General features: G+C 42.1%; 2 protein-coding genes across 2 annotated transcripts in view; both read left to right on the top strand.

The window, feature by feature from the left end:
- ADSS1 (adenylosuccinate synthase 1) overlaps positions 1–8801 on the top strand; it is a 30260-nt gene extending 21459 nt beyond the window's left edge. The window contains exons 9-13 of the mRNA XM_082484773.1: positions 20–174; positions 1345–1469; positions 3465–3562; positions 4722–4871; positions 5853–8801. Of these exons, the coding sequence (XP_082340899.1) occupies positions 20–174; positions 1345–1469; positions 3465–3562; positions 4722–4871; positions 5853–5905 (581 nt within the window). The 3' untranslated portion in view covers positions 5906–8801. The remainder of the gene's footprint in view (positions 1–19; positions 175–1344; positions 1470–3464; positions 3563–4721; positions 4872–5852) is intronic.
- An 11452-nt stretch (positions 8802–20253) lies between these two features.
- SIVA1 (SIVA1 apoptosis inducing factor) lies at positions 20254–22101 on the top strand. The gene is made up of 4 exons (XM_082485523.1): positions 20254–20427; positions 20581–20790; positions 21183–21342; positions 21872–22101. The coding sequence occupies exons 1-4, from the start codon at positions 20271–20273 to the stop codon at positions 21927–21929; spliced, it is 585 nt and encodes a 194-aa protein (XP_082341649.1). The 5' UTR covers positions 20254–20270; the 3' UTR covers positions 21930–22101.
- The last annotated feature ends 936 nt before the right edge of the window (positions 22102–23037 follow it).

Genomic DNA, 23037 nt, shown 5'->3' with positions numbered 1-23037 from the left:
TGTGTTTTTTTTCTGACAGGCACGTATCCTTTCGTGACTTCATCGAACTGCACCGTAGGTGGTGTATGCACCGGGCTTGGTGTTCCTCCCCAGCATGTGGGTGATGTGTACGGTGTGGTGAAGGCGTATACTACCCGCGTGGGAATTGGAGCCTTCCCCACTGAGCAGATTAACGTAGGTTTAATGTTACAAAATGCAGTACGTACGGTTGCCAAAAAAATAAGGTCAACGGAATGTGGTGAGGCTATACCAACGCTAAATAAGCACTGTAATAATAATGCCAAGCAATCACAGGCACAAAGAGAGGAGAATTACATTATAAACTTCAGGTGTTTTCCTTCATAGGAGTGAAACACGAGTGTGATGATGTTAGATTACAGCGACCGCAATTCTATTGTAAGGAATGATGTGCAAACAGATTTCATCACTTTATGCAATATCACGAGGTGTATTTCAGTGGCAGGAGTTTGTTGTAGACCAGAACTGTCAGAGTATTGCAGGAAAGCTTAAATTACAAGATATCACTTCTGTGCCTAACAGCCTGTGTTCTGTGCGATTTAAAGAATAAATGTGGTGTGTGCGTCAGCCAGTCATGCACAAACTGATCAATAAAAAGAAGGGGAGAGATTTTGGTTCTTTTAAACTGTCTATTGTATTTTCATTATCAAGAAACTAGATAGCTCAGGGTATCGATTATGAGCTATGCACACAGCAATCTCCAGGTCGGTGGTCTGAATCTAATTGAAGGATTGAGTCACTAAAATCCTTTCTCTAATGGCTCAAATGAATTGGTGATTTCCTTTAGTTTTATGAATCGTGAGCGTAAAGTTTCTTTCTTCTTCATTTTTAACACAGCCCAAAGGCAAGAGTTGGCAGTCTCATCTTGTGGTAGAACCGAGGAGCCCTAGGCATGGTCAAGGAGACTGTTGACCTAGACATTGTACAAGCATTGGCCAGCATTCACAGTCTTGCCCACAAAAACAATAGATGCCAGAAGATCAGGTGAAGAAAATAAATGCAAACAAAATTAGAAACAGAGCTGAATTGTCAAGGAAATCTTCCTATCAGATGAAGAAGGAACACAGGTGTCTCCTTGTAACATGAAATAGTCATAATAAAGAAGTATTTTGGAAACGCTAGTGATTGAAATACAGAAATTCTGTGCATGAGGGGCTTTACTCTCCATCTAACTCCCCTCCTAATGAAATTTAATTATTTTTCCTACAAAAAACCTTGGGATTGAACAACTATATTTTTCCTGCTATTTACCTATATTCGTCTAGATTTTGTTTTCCTGCTATTTTTCAGTGAAATATCATCAGCATGCTTTCTGTCTCCTTTTAGGAAATTGGAGATCTTTTACAGTCCCGTGGCCACGAATGGGGAGTAACTACAGGCAGAAAGAGACGCTGTGGCTGGTTAGATCTTGTCATTTTGAAATATGCTCATATGATCAACGGATTCACTGCGTAAGCATCACAGATTTTGCGCTACATTTGGAAGTGATAATTTTGTGCTTCGCAGAATAAATATGTAGGTAACATTAATATAAGTCCAGTAAAGTGTTACGTTTTAAGCAATAAAATAATTCACAATGGGCAACTGAGAATTGTCTTAATGCTAACAATAACCTAATTCCTTTGATATTTTTTTTTCTTCAAAACAAGTGATTTTCTATCATAGCACTGATTTTTTTCATGTATGTTTTCACTTTGCTTACATCAGATGGCCAGTGTAGGTTGGATCAATATATCAGTTTTCTAACAGTTTGCTCTAGTGCTCTTGATCCAGTGCTTTCATACTGCCTGATGTAATCTAAAACCAGCTGGTTTTGAGCTTTGGTTGAGTCTAGGGGATCATACTTGTAGGACCAAATCTGCATCATTCGGAACCACTGCCTCTTGAAGTGAAATAAGTGGGATGAAACAAAATGTACAGCAACTGGCACAGCTCTCATTCCAGTCCCAACGAGTTCAATCTATTTACGAAGGTGTAGTCTAATATTGTGTTACAAATACTGCTTTTAATGGGCTGAGTTTTATTTTCATTGGGACTGAGCAATTTACTTGGTAAATTATTTTATAATTCAAAATATATGTTAAATTGAAATTTTAGAGGAAAAGTGGCTGCTTAAAGTAACTGTTCAAGAGCATAATGCCATCAAGCTAGCTTATGTCTAATGCTAAAATGCTAGTCACTATCACAAGCCATTAATTTATAACTGTATTTTCAGAAAAAGTTGCAAAAGTTTCATTACAGTTTTATTTATAGAGGATGTAGACTTGCTCATGCATTCAAGCAAACTTGTTTGTATATGCAAACACAACGACCCTGGGAATATTAATATCTTATAAACTGAGACTTAATATTATTTATGCTACTAATGATACAAAGGAACGATGATCTTTGGGCATTAATTTATCAGAAGCGGTTTTAAAATATTTTTTTACTTGGATTTATATTTAACTTCCGCAGCTCTAGTTTACGTGGAAGTAGTTTTAGGAAGGTGTTATGTTGCCTTCCGTGTCAGTTCTATACAATTACTGCACTTCTATCCTCAAAACAATGTCATCTCTGATTTTTCGTCTCTGGTAACTGTCACAGTTAAAAAACATGGGGAGACAAAAACTTACAAAAAAGTTGAAGGACTGGCTCTGTGCTACTTCTTTCCCAAAAGGTCTCTTCATTTAATCGTTGCAATCGTTGTATCCTTACTGAGCGCATACAGCATGGACTGTTACGCACATACCCGTCTAAATCTTTAGCTACTTAGGTTTTTACCAAGCAATGTCTGGCATATTGTCTCTAGAGAATTTGACTAGTTTTAAAATGCAGTTTTATTCTGATCAGTGAATACTACGGTGTCATCTTGAGGTTCCATTTTTGCGTTCCAGTGTGTTCATTCACAAGATGAAAAAGGTTCGTTAAAACCGACAAGCCTGGTAGCACAGCCCGGGCACTGAAAGTCAGGCTGGGGTCTTTCCCGCTGAACTGTGTACGTGATTCTGGCAGCCAGATTATGCTCGGGAAGTCTGTTTTAAAAGTGTAATTTGGTAAATAAGTCTGTCTTATAGTTGTGAGACAGTAGGAATAACAGAAATAATCGCTAGTAGTGACGTAAAAGTGACGTGCCATCATACACACCCAAACGGAGTCCAGTGAGCGCCACTTTACAGAGTCAGCTTGCATTTTCATGCACAGAACCAAACACTCTGCACCTGCATGAGCAGCCAGGCATTTGGAAATGGTTTAGTAACTCGGCCATGTATTCAGCCCAGAGGAATGAATTCAGTTACCAGTGTTCATAGTTTAATGTATTTGTGTATTTCTGCTTGCTGTGTTGCCTGAGCTGGATTTATGAATACAAAGCTAGAAAGAAAAAAAAAAAAAAAAAAAGACAGGTGGAAGGTGTTAAAGAGAAGATTCATCGTATGTGTAACTCTAACTGATGTTTTTCTGTACAGTTTGGCATTAACGAAACTGGATATTCTTGATGTCCTTGATGAGATTAAAATCGGTGTTGCTTACAAATTGGGTGGAAAAAGAATTCCGTATTTTCCAGGTATGTTGTTAAGGAGCTATGTTCATTTTTCTCTTTCCTCCCTGTTAAGTCGTACCTGTTGGGAAAGACTGCTTTTTAAAATCAGGCTTGATTTCTTTTTTTGCTAGAACTTCCATAGAAATTTGCACAACTATTCTATCAGTACAAAAACTGCTGTACCAGTGCATTAGCATTTTCCATTCACCTCACATCTCTGTGTATGATGACAAGAAGCAAATGAAATCTTGTGTTAGAGCCTCTATGTCTTGTCCCATTAGATTTTTTTTTTTTTTCATTGGCAACACCAGGGGTCTGAAAGTCAGCAACACTCAAGTCAGCCACTGTGTATCACTGGTAACAGCCTTTAATGAAGTAAAGTAGAAATTATAAGCAGTACTTGAGCTGTGCGAAAATGAGACGGATACAAGCAGAATAAAGCTGCTTATGGGCTACCCTCATATAACTGTAATTAACAGCAACAACATTGTGGTTAATAAAAATATATATTGCCTCTCAATATGTTTGATGTGAAAACTTTTGAGATGTAATAATGTGTCATTTTCTTACATTAACAATATTTTCAAGATAACCTGTAACAGTCTGTGCCACGATGAGGGGTGTGTTCCGTCAGGGGGTTCCGGAAGCACAGGGAGGGCTGGCAGCGACCAGCTTTCCCACCACTGGTGGTAGTTCCTGGCTGTGGACACAGCGAGGATTCCAGTGGGGAAAAGTTTGCAGACATACAAGTTTTTAGCAGGCCTGATTTAACTCTGTTCCTTAAAGATAAAAACATTTGAGACAGTAGTGTCTTGTCTACAGGAGGACTTCTATTTTTTTATGTGCAAATCGGAACCAAAAGGTGGAACTCCTGTAAACTTCAAATAATTTGTTTCCTCAAAAGTACTACTATAGTCTTCTGACAACACAGAGTGCATCCTACAGTTTTTAGAGGAGGAAACGGGATTCCTGGATCCTCTTGAATCAGTGTTACCTTCCAAAGTAACGTAACTTAATCTAATTTAAGAATGAATGGATGAACCAATCGGTAGAAATACCGTTTTTTTTTAATGAGTCGGATTTTAAATGTTGTCAAAAGACTTTTTTAGTCAAGAATGATTAGGTGTGTTCTTTTAAGGTGGAGCCGCTAAAATCAACTGTGATAAAAATTGTTCTCCCACAGCTAATCAGGAGATACTACAGAAGGTGGAAGTAGAGTATGAAACAATGCCTGGGTGGAAGACTGACACAACCGGTGCACGAAAATGGGAGGACCTCCCACCCAAGGCCCAGAATTACATCCGATGTGTGGAGAACCATGTTGGAGTGCCAGGTAAATCTTTCTGTAGATGTACATATGAGGATGCCACAGCAGATAGAAACACCTATGTAGAAGTGCTCAGTTCGTTAGTCAGGGGGTGGCTTGATTTAGGCAGGAGGCAACAGAGGGAGCTGTGCTTGGGCTGCTGATGGTAAGTGACAGCTTGCTGAGAAGCAGCAGAGGGTGGTGTTCTGCGGGCAGGTCTGCAGTGCTGCAGAGAGCTCCAAGCTGCTGCTGACAAGGATTTAACCAGAGGAAAGATAAACGTTTATTGTTCTTGGCAAACTGCCGCCTTCTGCCATTGAAAACTTCGGGATTACTGCACCATGCTTCAGTGTGTACTTAGGTTAACGTCCTCCCTTTCTCCCTTCTTTTCGGTTTACTTCCTGCACTGCATCCCTGTTTGAACATAGACTGCTCTTTTTTTCTTTCTTTTTCTCTGTTCCACACTTACCCATATAAGGAGATGTGTCGCATAATGAATGGTTTAGCCCAATTCTGCCACTTGGAAAAACTGAGAATCTTAACACGATCAGTCTTCAAGGGTTAAGCTATCCGGTTTTCTTAAAATCTAATTGTTAGAGCTCCGGAGGTGCCAAGAGCTAGGTATGGCATGAATGGCGGAGTTTGGAAGGGAAGTTCCACAGGAGCAAATTTAGAAAACTGGCATGTGTGATTTTGTTTTCCATAAAGCACCTCAAAGGTCACATTTGGGGAGCGTGAGCCAGTTTCGACTATAGGAATTCCAGTATTGTTCATGGATTAGGAAGCACGTGATAGCAGAGCCTGAAACTCAGTGAATGGCCTGTGTGTGGTCATGGACACAGATGTGGGAGATGGGATATGTAAATAAAGCTCCCCTTAGTTTTTTTTCTCTGGTTCACAAAGTTGGCCAGCTTGTTGTGAAGCGTGATGAAAGCTAAAAATTATTCCAATTAATTGATTATTATATTTACTCTCACTTTGTTCTAATAGATGTGTTTTCCTCCCTAGTTAAATGGGTCGGAGTTGGAAAATCAAGAGAGTCGATGATCCAGCTATTTTAAACAAGATGATCCAGCTATTTTAAACAAATGAAGAACTTCAGTGATGAGAAGCACGATTTAGCATTCGTCTGTTCCTTACTGCTTCCTCTTTAAATGGAGATGCTATTTAAAACCAACATGTTTTTCTAGGAATTGAATAGAAACAAAACATATATTCTGTATTGTTACATTTTATTTATCTCTGAGTTCTCAGTAAATTCAGTGTAAAATCTCCTTGGTGGCCATCATAAAAAAAATAAATCTAAAAAGTATTCTTAACAAAATAAGGGTAAAATATATTTTTAAAATTTGAGCCAAGTTTTTATTTTGAAGTATCTTACATCCATATAGAGTTATTTCTTCTTGCTGAAACCAATATTAAGCCTTTTCCAGTAGTTACTGGGTAACTTTAGAATTGTGAAGCTCGGATTTGTTCTTCAACTTTAGATGTTAAAATATCTATCTATCTGGGTTGGCGGTAATAAGACAGATACCGTGTACTTAAATTGGTTATACAGATTTTCAGTTTCTAAAATACAGTAAAGTTAGGTAGGTATTTTTGACAGCGCAAAGCAAACACAATTGTCTATAATTTTTATATAAGGATTTTTTAGTAGCCCACTAAAATCAGTGGGGAGCAGCTAAAATATTTTTATCACAGAGCCTATTCTAGTAACTGAGATAACATCTGTAGAGGGGCCAAACTGGAGGAAGTTGACCTGTCTAATAATGCTTTCGAGTATCCTGTGTACTAACAGACAATCCCTGTGGAGACTGTCAGATGTGCAGTCTTTATGTTATGTAGTAGGGAAGGAGTGAGCGAAGGTGGAAGGAAGAGAGTCCTCAGGGTACAAAACACATGGGGAGAGAGCGGAGCCGAGACAGCACGCCGTGTTTTCTCAGTGAACCTAAGACATTTCTTCCTGCTAATGCAGGGATTGTAAGTTCCAAAGTTTTACTGTAGTTATCTGTTGAGGAACTTGGGACTTGCAGCTCCATAAGGCACACTCGCTTCCACAGCTCCTAGGTGTCCAAGAATAAATCAATGCATGACTTAATGATGACTGCTGCAGTATTTACACCCCTCACGTATTTTGACCTTCCTCAGCAAAGTGTAATGCTTATTTATAGAAGGGGATGACATGTGGCAGCCAGGGCTGGGACACGTAGAAGCCATGGAGAGGTCCCAGAATCCTCAAGAATACACTTGGATGTGGTCTAGTGGAAGGTGTCCCTGCTCGTGGCAGGCGGGTTGGAACTAGGTGATCTTTAAGGTCCCTTTTAACCTAAACCATTCTACGATTTCTTTGAGGATCTTATTTATAGTGGTTCTACTTCCAGAGCTCTCAAAAAAGGCCTACCTCTTGTAGATTAAAAAGAATACACTAGAAATGGAGTTATTCCGTAACTGTGGAATTTTCCAGGTGAGTGTTCCTTTTCTATATACGTCCGAGAGCTATAACAATATTTTTGTATCATTCCCAGGGGCTGTGGAAATGGCATCACAACCCCAGTAATGCCATTATGTAGTGTGTGAAAATAGCCCTTTCTGAGGTGATAACGCCAAGGATATAAAACGATGATATTGTTTGCATCAGAGATGGGGAAAAAGAAAAACCTATCCACAGTATCTTGTGTCATGGTCATCCCCTTTGTCTTTTCTCACTCAATATTAAATAACATTTAATGTTCCAACCCATTTGTGTCAAGAAGCAATTACAAAAGTACCGGTACATGCACATAACAGGCACTAAATTTAACTGTTTACGGATGTATTGCTGCTTGTCAGGCAGAGTTCTTACACCCTCCAGCTGCAGTGCAGTCTCTTCATACCCCAGTTCATCGCAGACTGTGGCTTCGTGCCACAAGCAAATACGCTGTATATCTAAAAAAAAAAAAAAAAAAAGAAAAAGAGCCCAAAGCCGTGAATCCTTAATTCAGCTACAACTCCTTTGTCAATCTTTGACAAGCTGTTTAATCTCCCTGCTACTATTTTTGCAATCTGCGAAATGGCAATTCGGAATACATCCTCACCTCTTTTTACAGTTTTTTGGAGGTCTCTGGGTCGAGCCCTGCAGTCCTTGCTCTGACATTGATGAGGAACCTCTCCCCGTCATATTTATGGGTGTTCTAATGAAACAGCAATGAGATTTCTGACCTTATTTAATGTTTGCGAAGCACTTCTGAAAGGTGCTTTGTAAGTGCTAATTATTACAAGCACTGTGAAATGTGCCTCATTTACATGAGGCTATTTAAGCATAAAGATGCTTGGAGATACGGTAATTAAGTTTTGTTTTCACATGACTTAACCTTGTGACAGTTGCTTACTTGGATGATCTAGACCTGTTCCTTTTCTTGGCCCCATCTTCATCAATGCATTTGTGTTAGGGGATGGCCACTGTATTTAAGCTTTGGTTGATTTATAGGCAAAGTCCACAATGACTGAGAAGCCACTCGGTGCGCAGAGTGGCATTGGATTCAATGGTGAACTCTAAATGAAGTATTTGGCATATTGAAAAAAAATAGGTTTTATAGCTTAATTTTCACAGGATTGCTTTCTCCTGTTCACCTAATCTTTTTATTTTCCATGAAGTAATTTTTCCATTAAGTCTCCAAGATCCCCGTTGCCTGTCTTTGCATTCAGGCATTCATCAGAAACCCAGTGATGTTGTTAATGTGCATGATGTAATAGGCAATTATCCCGTGACTTGCTCTGTTACTGTACAATAATACCATGCATTTCATTTCATAGCATGGATTTTTTAAGTGAAAATTCTACTCCTATTGAATTTCATGTGTGGTCATTGAGTTAAATGTGAATAAATTCAGGTTTTTATCGAAAAGCTCTTTAATCTACCGAGTGACACAATGCTTAATAAGAACATTTTTATGTAAATTTGCTTTCATTTTGGCTGTTTCCCATGTGTATTATTTTGTATTGTTTGGAATTTCATTTTAATAACAATCACTGTGATGAATTTAATTTCTTCTTTCTCCCCAGCCAAATGCAATAATGATGACTAAAACTGGTTGATGCCTCATCCTGTTAGATATCTGGATGGAAGAATAAGGGTAAACATCTACCAAAATGGCATAATTTGTGGTAAAGATTACAGTTTTTTAAAAGTAGCAATTACCGATTCACTCGTGCACATTAATGTGTTTGACATATTTTCTCACACTTACCTTTACAATATGGCCTTCGTAGTCAGGTGTATGCTTCCTAACAACACGCAGTATAGAATTTTGAAGCTTTTGTAATTTTTAATTTGGCTATATATGGTCTTACAGTTCTGGCATAATGCACTTTATAAAAGGAAAGAAAATTAGGCATTTCCATAGTAATGTGCAAATTACACTTACACCTTATGCAGATTTTTTCAGATGAGTTTTGGATTCACACCTGTTTATCTTGTCCTGAAAGACATATTAAAAACAACTTAAAGTAACAGTGCTTGGTCTCTATTTATCTCATATATATTTTTTTTAACACAATACACTTCATACAAAAACCTGGTTCGATATTTTATGTATTTTAAAAAATAACTAGCAGCATTACTGAATGAATGAGTATTTTCTTCCAATCTCCAGGTTCTCAGTGTTTGGCCATTTTTATGTATTCTGTAAACTTTGTCACGCTTCCCCATTTACAAACTGAGCAGGGATCCACCTTTACCATAGGGATTCACGGTTAGTGATCTTTAGTTCGCTCACCTGAGTCAGCAATGGTTTTATGAAGAAAAAATATATTTTTCTAATTGATGCAAAAATATTCCTGCCATAGCAGCTGGCTCGGGACAACAGACGTGAACTCCATATAGCTATTTATCAACAGCACTGTGCTCGAAAGGAAAGGTAGATACTGATTCAGATAATGAAGTTATCACCTCTGAAATGTGGGAGGGCTTCAGGCCGGTACTGTTAGGGCTTTCGGAAGCCTTTATAGAAATCCTGCTTTTTCTCATCCATTCTAGAAGCCTGGAACAGCGGGTGAGTCACCTGTCCAGTAAATGACAGCAGGTTAGTGCCCAGTTCTGGGTAATGACCGAGAGCTGTATGACAACTGCTCTGCTAATTAACTTATGTTTCTTCATTTCCTTTGTCTTTGTTATATATATAAATTCACATAGAATGGTCTTTGGGAGCCAATGCATTTGAAGCAGTTTCATCTAGTACCACGTGACGCTGGCAATGCCCAAAACCAACGACCAACCCAAAACTAAGGGAGTCTTACTTTGCTGAAATTACCCACCGGGAAAACAGTCTGTTTTTTTACTGGTCTATCTGTTGTTTGTCAGCTGGAGACCTGAGTCTTAAGACTGTCTATCTTGTTTCTTCCCTCTCAGCCCAGTAAAAATGGGCGCAATGTGACCATCTTGTCTGTGGAGAGCTGCGATTAACAGCTGACTTTCCTGCCCCCGCTCTCTTGTAGTAATACTTTACGTGGGGTCAAGCTCTCGCCCACTCCTTATTCCTTGTGGAAGTGGCCCAGTTTCCTTTCCAGTAACGTTTCCTGTCCATCAGAGAGCTGGTTTCAAGTGCTGGGTGTCTGCAAAAAGGATGAGCTGACACCACCCTTTTCACTGGGCATCAGGCAAAAAAGAAAATCCAGCTCCAGCTATCTTCTCTTCAGAAGGAGTCCCTGGTTGTGGCATAGGCACTCTATCGAGGGAGCAGCCTGTGGATTTGTTGGCTACTAATTTAAGTGAGTTTGTTAGTGCTGGTTTCGTGCCTTTATTAGATTCGTGTTGCCAAGGAAAGAGAGGGTGCCCGAGGCGTGGAGCCTGCTCGAGTGTCACAGTACTGCGTGGGATTCACGGCGTGTGCGGGCTGGTGGTGTACAGCCTGCTTCGGGGAGGTACGAAGCGGGTTCATTCCTTCCCAAATCACAGGTCCATCACAAAGAAGCTTTGATAAGGAGCGCCTTCTGCTCTCGATTGGGGCTGGCTGAACCCTTGCATATTGCTCAAATTTAAAGGGAACAAATTATCCATGTAGATGTCAGCCATTGAGTGAGGCGTTAAAGAGGTCAAATCTAAATAAGGATTTCAAGATTTTGCCTTTTAATCATATACTTACAGGAAACTAGTTGTTCTAAAATAACTTCATGTGTTATTAATATCTGTACATTTCTGGAGTAGAGACTGCATTAACTATTTGCCCATCAGCCTGAGTCTGTAAGAAAAAAAAAAAAAAAAAACACATACCAGCAAAGAAGATCTTCTGTAAGCACGTACACTTTATATCTTCCTTTAATGTAAAAAATTTGGGCCAGTAGCTGCATTTTTCAGTGGTTGCAAATAGTAAAAATTTTAACACTGTCTACAAAAATGTCTTTGGCAAGGAAATGTCTTTGTCAGGAAAAAAATAACTCTGGTATTTGAACGTTTTCGCAGCCTTGAGATAACGTACCTGTCTGACAGGCGCTACCTTTTAGAAGATGAGTACATACCCCAGAGTGTACATTAGAGGCCTGTAAATAGTGCCTCAGACAACAGTGTCGGGTTTCAGGAGATACCTTTACAGTGCTTGATAGGTGGCAGAGCACTTCAGACAGTTTGTGTTGTTGCTGAAATCCTTAAAACACCCTGGGCAGAAGCGCTGGAGAAGTGTTTCTTAAGGACTGCAGAATGCAGTCAGCTATATGTGCCCCTACAGTGGAGGTGGCACTGTCCATCTTCATCTTCCCCTTTGTCAGATAAAACTTTTAATGCTAATTGGGCCTAATTCCTCCAATGTGTGGAAGCGGCTTTTGGCGCTGAGGTTTGTGGAAGCCCAGCTGGCCTGTAAATGGAGAAGGTCCCATATAACGGGTGCTGGAGTCAACCTTTGGTGAGCCTGACAAAATGACAAACTTGTTAATTCCAGTGCATTACCAGTCACTACCATAAAAAAGGTTTCATGTTTTTAGCTTCTGAAGAGGAAACTCCCAGTTACAAACCTATTGTATTTAGTTATGTTAACCACTGAGATTTTTAAAGCAGTGCAGCACTCTGCCGTGAATGGAAACCTGTCCTTTGATGAGTTCTGAATTCAGGAGTGGCTGACAACAAATGGCAAAGACCTTGATAAGCTGGAGGACTGGGCAACAAAAAGCTCATGAAGCTCAGAAAGAAGCGCAGCAAGAAGCGCATTCCCCATTTCTCAGTACAGGCTGGGAAGCTCTGCTAAAAAGGACCTGAGGTTTATAGCAGAGGCCAGGGTGAATATGAGCCAATGACGCACTTGCATCTTGAATAAAGCACATGGCCTACTGGGATATACTGGGGGGATAATGGCCAGGAGATGGAGGGATTTAGATCCCGTTACTTGTGTTGGTGAGTAGTACCACTGATTCATGCTAAATGTCCACTGGCGTCCATTGTAATGGCTTGTGTCCTTAATAAATGGGTGAAGAACAAAAGGAGAATTGGGGAGATGATGTGACATTCTGGTTTCAAGAACCTGCCTTGCTACAGTTAAGACTAGCTACAGTCCCAGTGCATGGTCACATGTATATCAGTTCTACAATTACAACTTTACTGCTTAGTTAGCGTTCTATAGAATCAAAAATAAGCAATGCAGTTGAAATTTTGAACTTTGCATTTTGTACTCCAGTCTTCTGCTTCACTTGTTCCAGCCGCTGAGGCTGTGCCCTTGTGGTGGCTTCATCCTGTTCTGCAATGACTGTTATCGCTGTTCCACGCTTTGGTGTGCACTATGAAGTAGTGCACTCAGCATGGAAACTGGGTTCCTTTCCATTGAAGCTGCACAAGTGCAGCTCTCCAGTAGCGCCCCCGCTATGCTCCAGATGCTGAGCAGATCTTGGTCCATGGGGCCGCACAAGAACTGATTAGAAGAAACCCTCCACCTACAGTGTGGATATACAGTCTGAGCACCCACTGCTCTGCATATTTGTTCCTGTGGGACTGTACTGCTTGCTAATACAGACACAGCTTTTGGACGTCAGCCATTCCATCTCTCCTCATCCAGTTCTTTGTTCACTTTATACTAATCCCTAACTAATAATAAATTATTCTCTTTATGGTTCTGTATCAAATGCTTAATGAAGTCTAAATAGATTATAACCACTGCATTTCCTTTGTCCGTAAAATCAGCTATTACCCAAGATACTCAGGACTCATCTATTTTTAAGTCCATTTTGCATTTTATCCCATTTTGCATTTACCCCCGTGTTTTTAGTGAGCCTTTCATTGAAAACATTGCCAGTCTTGCAAACTACTGAGTCTGGGCTATTAACCCTCTGCTTGTCAGCGTAATTTTTTCACTGCCTCCTTTAAAGGTGTTACATTTTCACTTCTCAGATAATACAATACCACTCTCAACTTGAAAGATTATTAGAAACATTTCTTCCTGCCTTGCAATTGCATAGACCCATTCTTTCAGAATTCAGGAATGCTATTTATGTCTGTACCAATGGGGCCATAATCATGTCTATGTGAGATAAAATGCAGTTTGGAGACATTTACTGAGTAAGTTCACAAAAGGTTTGCCTTGCCATTCTGAAACAGCATTAAGTTTCTATCTATAGCTTCTAAAGAAGATTACTGGAAAAGGTAACTAAGACATCAGACCCATTTCCTGAGGATTTGGTCCCCTGATTTTAAGTATACACATTCTGCAGACAAAACAAGAATACACCTTCAGTGATCTCTACTTGCCTATATTGTGTAGTGTAATAAATAAGGCACTGGACAAAAGAAGAATATCCAACTTTGCCGAAAGAACTGAAGCTGGAATAAACCAGCAGCAACCTCATGTGCTGGATGATGAACTTGGCCAAAAGAACAAGCAGTGTCTGGGACAAACACTGGAGAGCTGTGAATTTTGAAGAGCAAGGAGGAATGTCAGGCTACCCTGCTCTGTTATTCAGTCAGTTATTCAATGCCAATATTGCAGTTTTATATTTGCACCAGTTTCAGTGATGATATATTTGTACGTATAGGTAGTCCTTCCTAGAGTTTAGGTACTGATAAAGAATCAGTATTAGAAACAGGCAATGCTGAACACCTTCACCATCAATCTGGAGGTTCCAAATCTTGCAGACGGGAAAGATACAGCGGAAGAAAAGAAGATACAGTTGTGTCACACCAATATCTTCTCTGAAATTCTTATGCAGAAAAAAAGAAAGAAAAAAGATGAATGCATATACATGGCAGGAACGCACTGAGCATAAATATATAGAATAAGTTATAATGCATTTTAATATACATGAAAAAGCGGTCAAGCGGAAAAAAAAAAAAAAGAAGTTTGCTAGTTAGGGCATTACAAATGGGGTAAGACATTTTGTCTATTAGAGATCGATTTGCATCAGACTTCATAATTAAAATACCAAAGCTGGTACTGATGGAAGTCTGAGCCCTATGCAAAATGTATTGATGACTTCTATCCAGGGGAAACGTGTCAGCAGCACAAAAAAAAAAGTCTGGTTCCATTAATTGGCACCCTGGATGGTAGGCCTAGGACTGAACATTACTTTTATGGCTTATATCGCACCACTCATGGGAACCGCTCAGCAGAGAGCACAGAGATAGAATGAGCCTTCAAGACTTCCCAGTGTAAACAGATTTCAACCAAAAAGGCTCTACTAAGAAAATTTCCACATTAGCCCTAGTGATGGACCCTGTAGCAGTGGCATGTTATCCTGGCAATGTCCAGGGACTTGCTTTGACTCTGTGCAGCTTCTGTTTTTCTGGACAGAGATCTCCTCTATCCAGGATTGAAAATACAGCCACACATATTTAAAATAAACACACTTTGTGGGCTGCTGCTGGAGAACCATTTGTTGGACGTGGTGAATGCAGAGAGACGGGTTCTTCGCCAGCATGCGCTGACGTAGTCCCTTCGAGCTGAACGGACACACGCAGGGTTATTCCAGCTAATTGCAAGGCATAACATACAAAGCTGTCTCGGAGCAAGGATTTCTTTCCCCAACAAAATAACAAGACCAGGGCTGATGCAGCTGCAGTGGAGAGGGAGAAGGTTTTGCTGAGCCCTTCCCATGCTCTGTAAGGGAGAGGATGTTTTGTACTGTGTGGGACTCGTGAGAGGGCAGAGGTTCCCGTAGCCTCTCCCAGGTAAAAAAAAAATAATGGAATAGCACCATTTGGACCGAGATTTAAAGAATTATTTGAAACAACCACCACCAAAAAAACCTTGGTGAAAGCAGCCTTTTTGCAAACCGGGCACATCGCTGTCAGCAGAACCGTAACATCTTCACAACAGCAATAACAGTTTATAGTCTTGAGAGTGCCCTCTAGTGTGAGTGGGACCTTCGAGTACTTCGATCTCCTGAGGAGAACCGGTGTATCCCATAGCTGGCAGAACAGTAACACACTACGAGATTCAACCACACCATGCTAATTTAAGAGCGAGCGCTGGCTGCCGTGCCAAGACGGCAGAACCTTGGCTTAATGGCAGCATACTTCAAGAGCCAGCCCTTAATCCCGCATATCACTGGCTTAACAAACGTTTTTTGATGCACGAATCAACTCATCAAGATGAGGACACGAACCCTGTTGCTAACGAGTCATAGTAAAATGACATGTACTTGCGAACAGATAACGTCTGAACGGTGTGTAGACCTTTGATCCGAGTTGTAAACATGTTGTTTGTTAACACCGACGTACTATGATACAATACGAAAAGAAAAGGGTACAGAAGATAGGAAACAGCCCCCAGCTACTCGAGTAAAAGCAGATTTATTCAAGGAGGGTCTGTTGGTTTGTTGTTTTTCTTTATCTTTGAATCCATATTGCAGAGCACAGAAAGAAGAGTGCGTCAGGACCGAGCGCATGGGGCGCGGTGCTTTGCTTCGCTCCTGACAGAGGACGTGTGGGCACCCCGATACTCCGGCCAACACAACGCAGGCTGCGTGCTGGCACGCGGCCAACTACATCAGCTACTATAACATATATTCCACTTAAAAGAATTTCCAGAATATTGCTTTCAGTGGTTTACATTAAGACATTAGAAAAGAACCAGCGAGTTGGCCAAAATACGTTCTTTTTATACCTGTACAAACTGAGAGGAATCATTAAGGAAACTCCTGAGTTTAAAGAGAAGGATAATGTATTTTTAAGGTCCTCTAATGCCTAGAACCTACTATTAGGCATTTGGAACAGTTTAAAAGCTAATATAATCTCCTGGATTGCTATTTATCTGCCACCTGTTCCTCAAATGGAACACTTGTTACAGTAAATGGATAAAGGTTGCTTGCCACAGGAAGAAATAAGGCTGATGAATAATTAGCTTCACAAAGACAAATCAGCTAATGTGGCTATTTTGTCTGACCCTGCATAAAACAGAAGGCGGATTTTTCCTCAATTTGCTCTTTTCCAACTTTGTAAGTTCTTTTCCTTTTAAGAAAGCCTCCAGTCTCAGTTTGTGATGTCCGTGATTTACACTGTCTGTGATTTTTATTTCTGTCTGCCTGTTAATTTCTAATTATATTTTGGAGTAGTTGGAAGCATTGGCTGACAGGTAAACATTTATCATGACTGTCTTACAGATGGATCAGAAACAAAAATCTTAAAATCTGTTGTTGCTTACTGGAGTATTTAAAATCTAAATCTATACATTCTGTAGGCAGAATCTATTTGTAGTTCAGGTCTGAATGTGATATATTTAATTAAATTTTTCTCAGCGCAAAAGGAATTTTATACCAATGTTTACAAAGGGATCGGTTGGATCCTGAGGACTGTGTATCAGTAAACCTGAGGAAGGTTCTGGCAATTCAATGTGTGTACTCTGAGGAAGGGAGATGAGCAGTGAGGTACCAGTGCTTGCTGCGTTCTTGTTAAAAGCCCAGTCTAAAAGCCAAGTGGGAAGAGCTACAGCTGTGTATTTTCTAGGCTCTCACTATACCAAACACGCAATAAATTGGCAGTGACAGTAAGTACGCAGTAACACATGGGGGGGGAAATAACCTCCGTTATATACATGGAGTGATGGGTTCTGAATGAAGTGATTAGCACTCAGGGGAGTGATGCTGCGAGCCATTTATGAATATTCCCCTGAAAGCACCAGTTTGGTACTTCAGCAGTAATCAAAACGACAAATCAGATGTTAGGAATTATTGGGGAAGGGACCAAGAAGACAACTTAAGATTTATGCTGTCCGGGTGCATAGCATGCTCGCAGCTGGCGCACTGGACACCCAGGCTCAGGCAGGACATTAGGAAGTATGAGAGGTACGGAAGAGGACATCTGAGGCTGTCTGTACCCCACAGCTTAGGTATGTCGGGTGCACTTGGCCACCTAGTCCCCTGCTGCCCAGAGCAGAGGTGATCTTGGGGCACCCTGGGGCTCCCTCCCTCCTTTACCATGCAGCCCTTCGAGAGCAACAGTGCACATTTGAGTCTTCCCGGGATGTGCACCGGGATGTGGCACAGGTGATGTGGGTTGGGACACACTGCAAAGCAGTCCTTCAAAGTGACAAAATATTTTGGCTTGGATAAAAGCTGAAGGAAGATGATAGGGCAGACATCTTTATAGTCATGGATCTTATGGAGAGTCAACAGGGAATGATTATTCACTTTTTCTTTTTTATAAAACCGGACACCTAATGAAATTAACAGGTGGTAAACTGAAAACAAACCTGAAGAAGCTTCTTTTTTTTTTTTTTTAAATAATATATTGCTAAGTTGTAGACCTTGCTAGACAAAATAAGAAATTAAATGTTACCAGTTTTGAGAAGGGAACTGGAGAAATTACTGAAGAGCGGGCCTACTGACAGCTATTAAACGTTAAGATCCAGACGGAAACTTTGGCTCAGAAAATTTCTGAATGCTAAAATGCTAGAAGCAATGAAGGTGAACTATGACCAGGGTCCTTCTGTGTCTGTCCTGACTTTCTTGAAGCACAGGTAGAAATAGAATATTAGGAGAGACAGACTTAGCAAGCATAGTCCAGTCCATTTTGCTCTTTAAGTTTGCTTACTGGAAATGGAAACTATTGGGAAAAAATGAAATGCAATTTTTCTTTGTTCTGTAAGTGACAAAGCTATCAACCAGGCAATTTGTAATATTCACACAGGCAAGGAGAAGCAAAGTAGCAAGAAAAAGGCTATTTTTTTATTCTCTGCTTTTTTTCACAAACACATTTTCAAGGATAAACCAAAATAGTTGTCTTTCACAATTACCATTAGTGGTTTGGGATTCATTTGGGTTGCTTTTTCCTATTCAGAAGCTGCATAATGTAATACACAATCTCATTACCTAACCTGTGAAATCGTCAGCATTAATTTTCATGAGCGCTCAATGCCAGCAAGTTTTGCCAGATCAGATCACAGCCTTTCTTCTACTTCCAAATCATCAGTGGATCTTCCTCAAGGCTCACTGCTATGAAATTAACGAAACACTCAGAATCATTCAATTGGGTAACAAGTCAACAGACCGGGTGATGAACCAGTTCCCTCCCTGTAGGGTGCTAAGGTGCATTGATACAGACCAAACAGAGTTATTTTACCTTTATAGCTTACAAATAGGAAATAACTGATTGGTAACAGATGTTGTTAAGGCTGAGGCTTGCGAAGCAATTAGGAGATGTCACCACCTGAGGCTGACTCAGATAGCTGCAGCAGCAGATATCTACATCTGCCCTGCAGTGGGGTGGCAGTGGCATGTGTCAAATGTAATCAGCCCACAGGGAAAGCGCCCTTAAATTTACCCTTTAATGACAGCACCAGAGGCACGGCTGCAGCACATGCCGCTGACTTTAAAATTTACTTCATATTCTGAGATCAGCATTTCAGAGCACTCTTTCTTCACAAGCTGAACAGCGCTTTTAACTTTTTTCTTTGTATTTCACCCAGTTCTCAGACAATAGAGTTCCATTCACACTTAGCCTGTGCCATCTTGATGAAAACGTGTGATCTGCTGCCCTCTATCTTGACAGGGCTCCATATTCCCTAGTGAGACTCAGGGAAGCCTGAGTGCCTGTCTAGTGAATATTTACAAAGAAATTTCCTTAGAGAGAAAGAAAAGACCACGAGTTTTCAGTGTGCAGTGGAAAACTGTCTACTGAACGTCTTTAAGCACGTGTTTTGAGTACATGCAGAAAAAGCCAAAGTAGAAAACCACAGCTAAAGAAAGTGTGGCAGGAGTCAGACTTTGCAGCTCCGAAGAGACTTTTGTGAATCACTGTGCATTACAACTGCAGCTTCCGCCCCACAGAACACAAGGCTGGGATGATCTGCTTTACAGGGAAAACAAAAACAAATAAACACATTAATTTGTATTAAATCAGCGTGGTTGTACCTGCAAACCAGTAGTAGATCAGCAGCCAGTGGAAGCATGGTTTTGGTGTTCATTGATGGAAAAATCACTCCTATACTCGGTTGTGATTTTGTCCAGAACCCTAGCACGCGTGTGGGTGAAGGTTTCAATTCAGAAACCTCTCTGGAAGAAATACAACAGTCCTGATTGTTTACGTTCTTCAAATGACACAAAACACTGTGCCGGGAACACCCACCAGCAGTTTTAAAGGTCGTTTGCCCTGAGGAAAACAATGTATTTTCAAAATATACAGAGTAACCAGTCCAAGGGCTACTGGGAATTGAAACTGACTCTCTTAACCCATGAAACCATACCTAGGCTGCCCTTGACAGCTTACCTATAAACAGGAAGTTAATTGCAGTAACGGCCTGTCACACAGTGACAGCAGAGAGACTCTGGGAGCTCTGTGATTTCGCTGAAACTGGGGATCAGTCCCCGAAACCCCCCTGAGCGCCATGACTGCTGAGCACCCTCCCGCTGTGGGCAGGTGCTGGGGAGCTCCCTCGGCCAGAGGAGGTTCTCCGGCCTCCTTGTTGGGTTTTTTGTTTGTTTGTTTGTTTGTTTTAAAGTGAATCCTTGCCCTTGTGCAGATTTCCTTTGGTTCTACAGCATGCGGACAGCTGAAGCGCTGGCAGGCAGTTTAATTTTTTAGGAAGAACTACCTCAGCCTGAACAGAAACATGCCCAACCCACGCAGGGCTGGCAGAAAGAAAGATGGGCCCGAAACGGCTAACGGGGAAAGAGGGTTTAGTGACAAAATAACCTCGTTTTGCTTCGTCTTGCCGGGTTCTGAACAACCGAGGCCCGGTCGCCCGGAGGAAACGCCCTCCAGCCGGCGGGGCGGGTGAGGGGCGGCAGGGCCGGCCGTGCGCCCCATGAGGGGCGAGAGGAGGGCAGCGGGCCCTCGGGGCGCGGCGGACAGCCAGACGTCCCCGCAGACCAAGCGATCGCTTCCCAGACACGAACCGAGGCGTCCCGGCTCCGAAATACTTCAGGCTGGGGCGGGGAGGGGAGGGTTCCCCGGGGCCGGGCCAGAGGCGAGGCCGCTATGGCCCGCCCCGCCCATCGCCCTCACGCTTCCTCCCGCCGCCGCCGCCGCCGCGGGCTGTGATGGTAGGCGGCGCCTGGCCTGGCCTGGCCGGGCCCGCCATGCCGAAGCGCTCCTGCCCCTTCGGGGAGGCGGCCCCGCTCCAGCTGAAAACCCGCGTGGGGCTGCGGGAGCTGAGCCGCGGCGTGCGGGGCGAGGAGTACCGCCGGGAGATCTTTGGTGAGGGGGGGGAGGGAAGCGTCGGAGCCGCCTGCCCCGCCTGGCCCCGGCCTGTTCCCCCAGCCGCTTTGGCGGCCGCTCCGGGCCTGGCGGCGGCGATGGGGGAAACCGCCCCTAACTCTCCTCTCCTCTCCTCTCCTCTCCCACCGGCAGAGAGGACCCGGCGGCTGCTCTTCAGAGGGGCGCAGGCGTACATGGAGGGCGCCTGGCCCGCCAGCCCCGCCGCCGCCACCTGCGCCGTCAGCCGCTCGCCGGAGCCCGGCGGGGAGGCCCAGGACGGCAGCGCCGGGCGCCGCTGGAGCGGGCAGCTGCTCATCGGCCACGACGGGAAGCTGCTGAGGCGGCCCGTCGCCGCGGAGAAGGGTGAGTGGCCCCGGCGCCGGCGGGCGTCCGGCTGCTGCGGGAGGCGGGCTGCGGGTCTGCCCTCCGGGCACCCTTTGGGGGGGGTGAGGGGGGTGTGGTGCGTGCCCCTTCGTAGTTATTTATTTTCTTTTATTTAAAGGAAACGTTAGATTTGAGCTTCACTGACGGTTTTAGAAACCGTTGCACATACAGTCCGCTCGACAGCCTCTTAGCGGTCTTGCCACTGAACGCAAACGGAGCCAGCAAAGCTCTGCGGCGGGAGCAGCCCCTGCTGCCACCTGTGGCTGTGATGCCGAGCGGAGACAGCCACGCTCGGCAGCTCTCGGAACTTCCAGCTGCTCTCTCTGCTTTGCTGTAAAGTTTTGTTCTTCTGAATTGCGTCTTTTTCCTAGCGGCTCCGCCCGTGGGAGTTTCCAAAGCCTGTTCCTCGTGTGTCAGAACTGCTGGTGTCAAGGAAGCGTGTGCGCAGTGCGACCAGTTTGTCTGTCAGAACTGCAGCAGGCTCTGCAGCTGCTGTAACGCGGTTACCTGTTCTTCGTGCTCCACCGTTGAGTAAGTGCCTTTTGAATTCTTAAACTTGTTTTAGTTATACGTGCCCTAAAAATTGGCTGTAGCATATGAAATCCCAACAGGTATCTAGCTCATCCACGTGAAGGACTTAAACTCTTCTCGTGTTGCTTTAGCAGCAGTAAAGCTGTCTGAAACATGGGGGAAAAAATGCTTGTGTGAAGTAATCTAATCAGTCTTAGTACAAGTCTAATTTAGCTTCTTATTTAAATGTTCTAGGAAGAAAAAATTCCTCCTGCTTTCCTGCCAGCAATATAGTGTGCTGGCCAGTGATAAATGAATACGCTCTCAAGGAGTAACCTTAAGTTTTTGCCATCATTGTTAGTAGTTGTATGATATAAAGAAAGTGATATAAAGAGTGTGCTGTGTAGGAGTCCTGTGTTTACAGTTGATAATGGCATTCTTTGGGATGTTCGTGTAGGATGGCATTCTTTGTTATGTCCCAGAAACAGCAGACACACTGACTTAGTTTCTTTTGGTTTTCCCTTTTTTCTTTTTTTTTCTTTTCCCCTAGTTATGGTGATGTGGGAGAGCAAGTTCTCTGCAATGGTTGTTCCATATTTCAAGTCTGAAGCTTGATGAAATAGCCTTTAAGGCCAAGATGTCCATAAATTTAATGAAGTCTCCTTACGGCTGGTCAGTTAATCCTTTTAGCATGTGAATTAATTATGGAGTTTCTATGTTTTATATCTTTATATTGTACTTTTTAATATTGTAGCTAAATAAACTTTTATATTTTGAGGATTTCTAGATTATTTCGAGTCAACTTTCTCCTTTTCCCTCGTTGGGGTATGCCTATCTGGAAGGGCCACTTTGTGCAATTATCTGGTGTTCCTTATGTGATATAGAATTCAGAATATTCATTCAGTGTCTCTCCACTTTATGCTCAAGTTAAGACATGCTTTTGTAGGATCAGAATAGAAATCATTTGCTTCTTATGTGCTTCCAGGTGAATGTAAATCTATTCTGGATGCACAACGTTTTCTTTGTGAGCTAACTTGAAAAATCAGCCAGGCCTGATGGCTTTTGTAAATAGAGAATTTGCTGATTTCTGGTTAATTTTTTTTTTTTTTAAATTGTCACAAACATCTTATGATTACTGACAGCTTGAATGGTTTGAATTGTTCTTTCCATGGTAGCTTTGATAGAAAGAACAATGATACACTAGGCTTGGAGCAAAAAGCTTTTCTCAATAGTTAAATGTCAAAGACTGTTTTTCCTGTACTGTCCTTGCAAAGTCTTTCTTGGAAAGCAGCTTGTTTGTATAAGTTGATCATCTATACTGTAAACTTCATATTGTCCTGAATACCCACTGAAAAATAACTCATGAAGTCATGTGAAAAACGGTCAACACTCAAGTGTACCTCTGCATAAACTAGCTCATTCCTCATTTTTCCTTCATATTTCTGCAGAGACCAGTCTGCTTAGTATTGTTTGTGCTGTAGGAGCGAGACTGTTGTTAAATACTACTAGAGAGCTCCTCAAAATAATTTTCTTTTACTATTTTTGCTGTATTTTTAAAAATAAAACCACCAGACTTTTCATCTTGCAAACCATATGTAATAAAAAACTACAGTGGTCTTTAATGAAAGGGAAACGATGACTTAAGTGGCTGACTTCAGACTGTAGGAAAAAAGGAACAGATCTGAGAGGGGAAAAAAAAAAATTGTCATGGCACTT

The sequence above is a fragment of the Vanellus vanellus genome (assembly GCF_965231255.1).
Source record: "Vanellus vanellus genome assembly, chromosome: 6".
Lineage (NCBI taxonomy): Eukaryota > Metazoa > Chordata > Aves > Charadriiformes > Charadriidae > Vanellus > Vanellus vanellus.
This window is presented reverse-complemented; position numbering and strand designations above follow the sequence as displayed.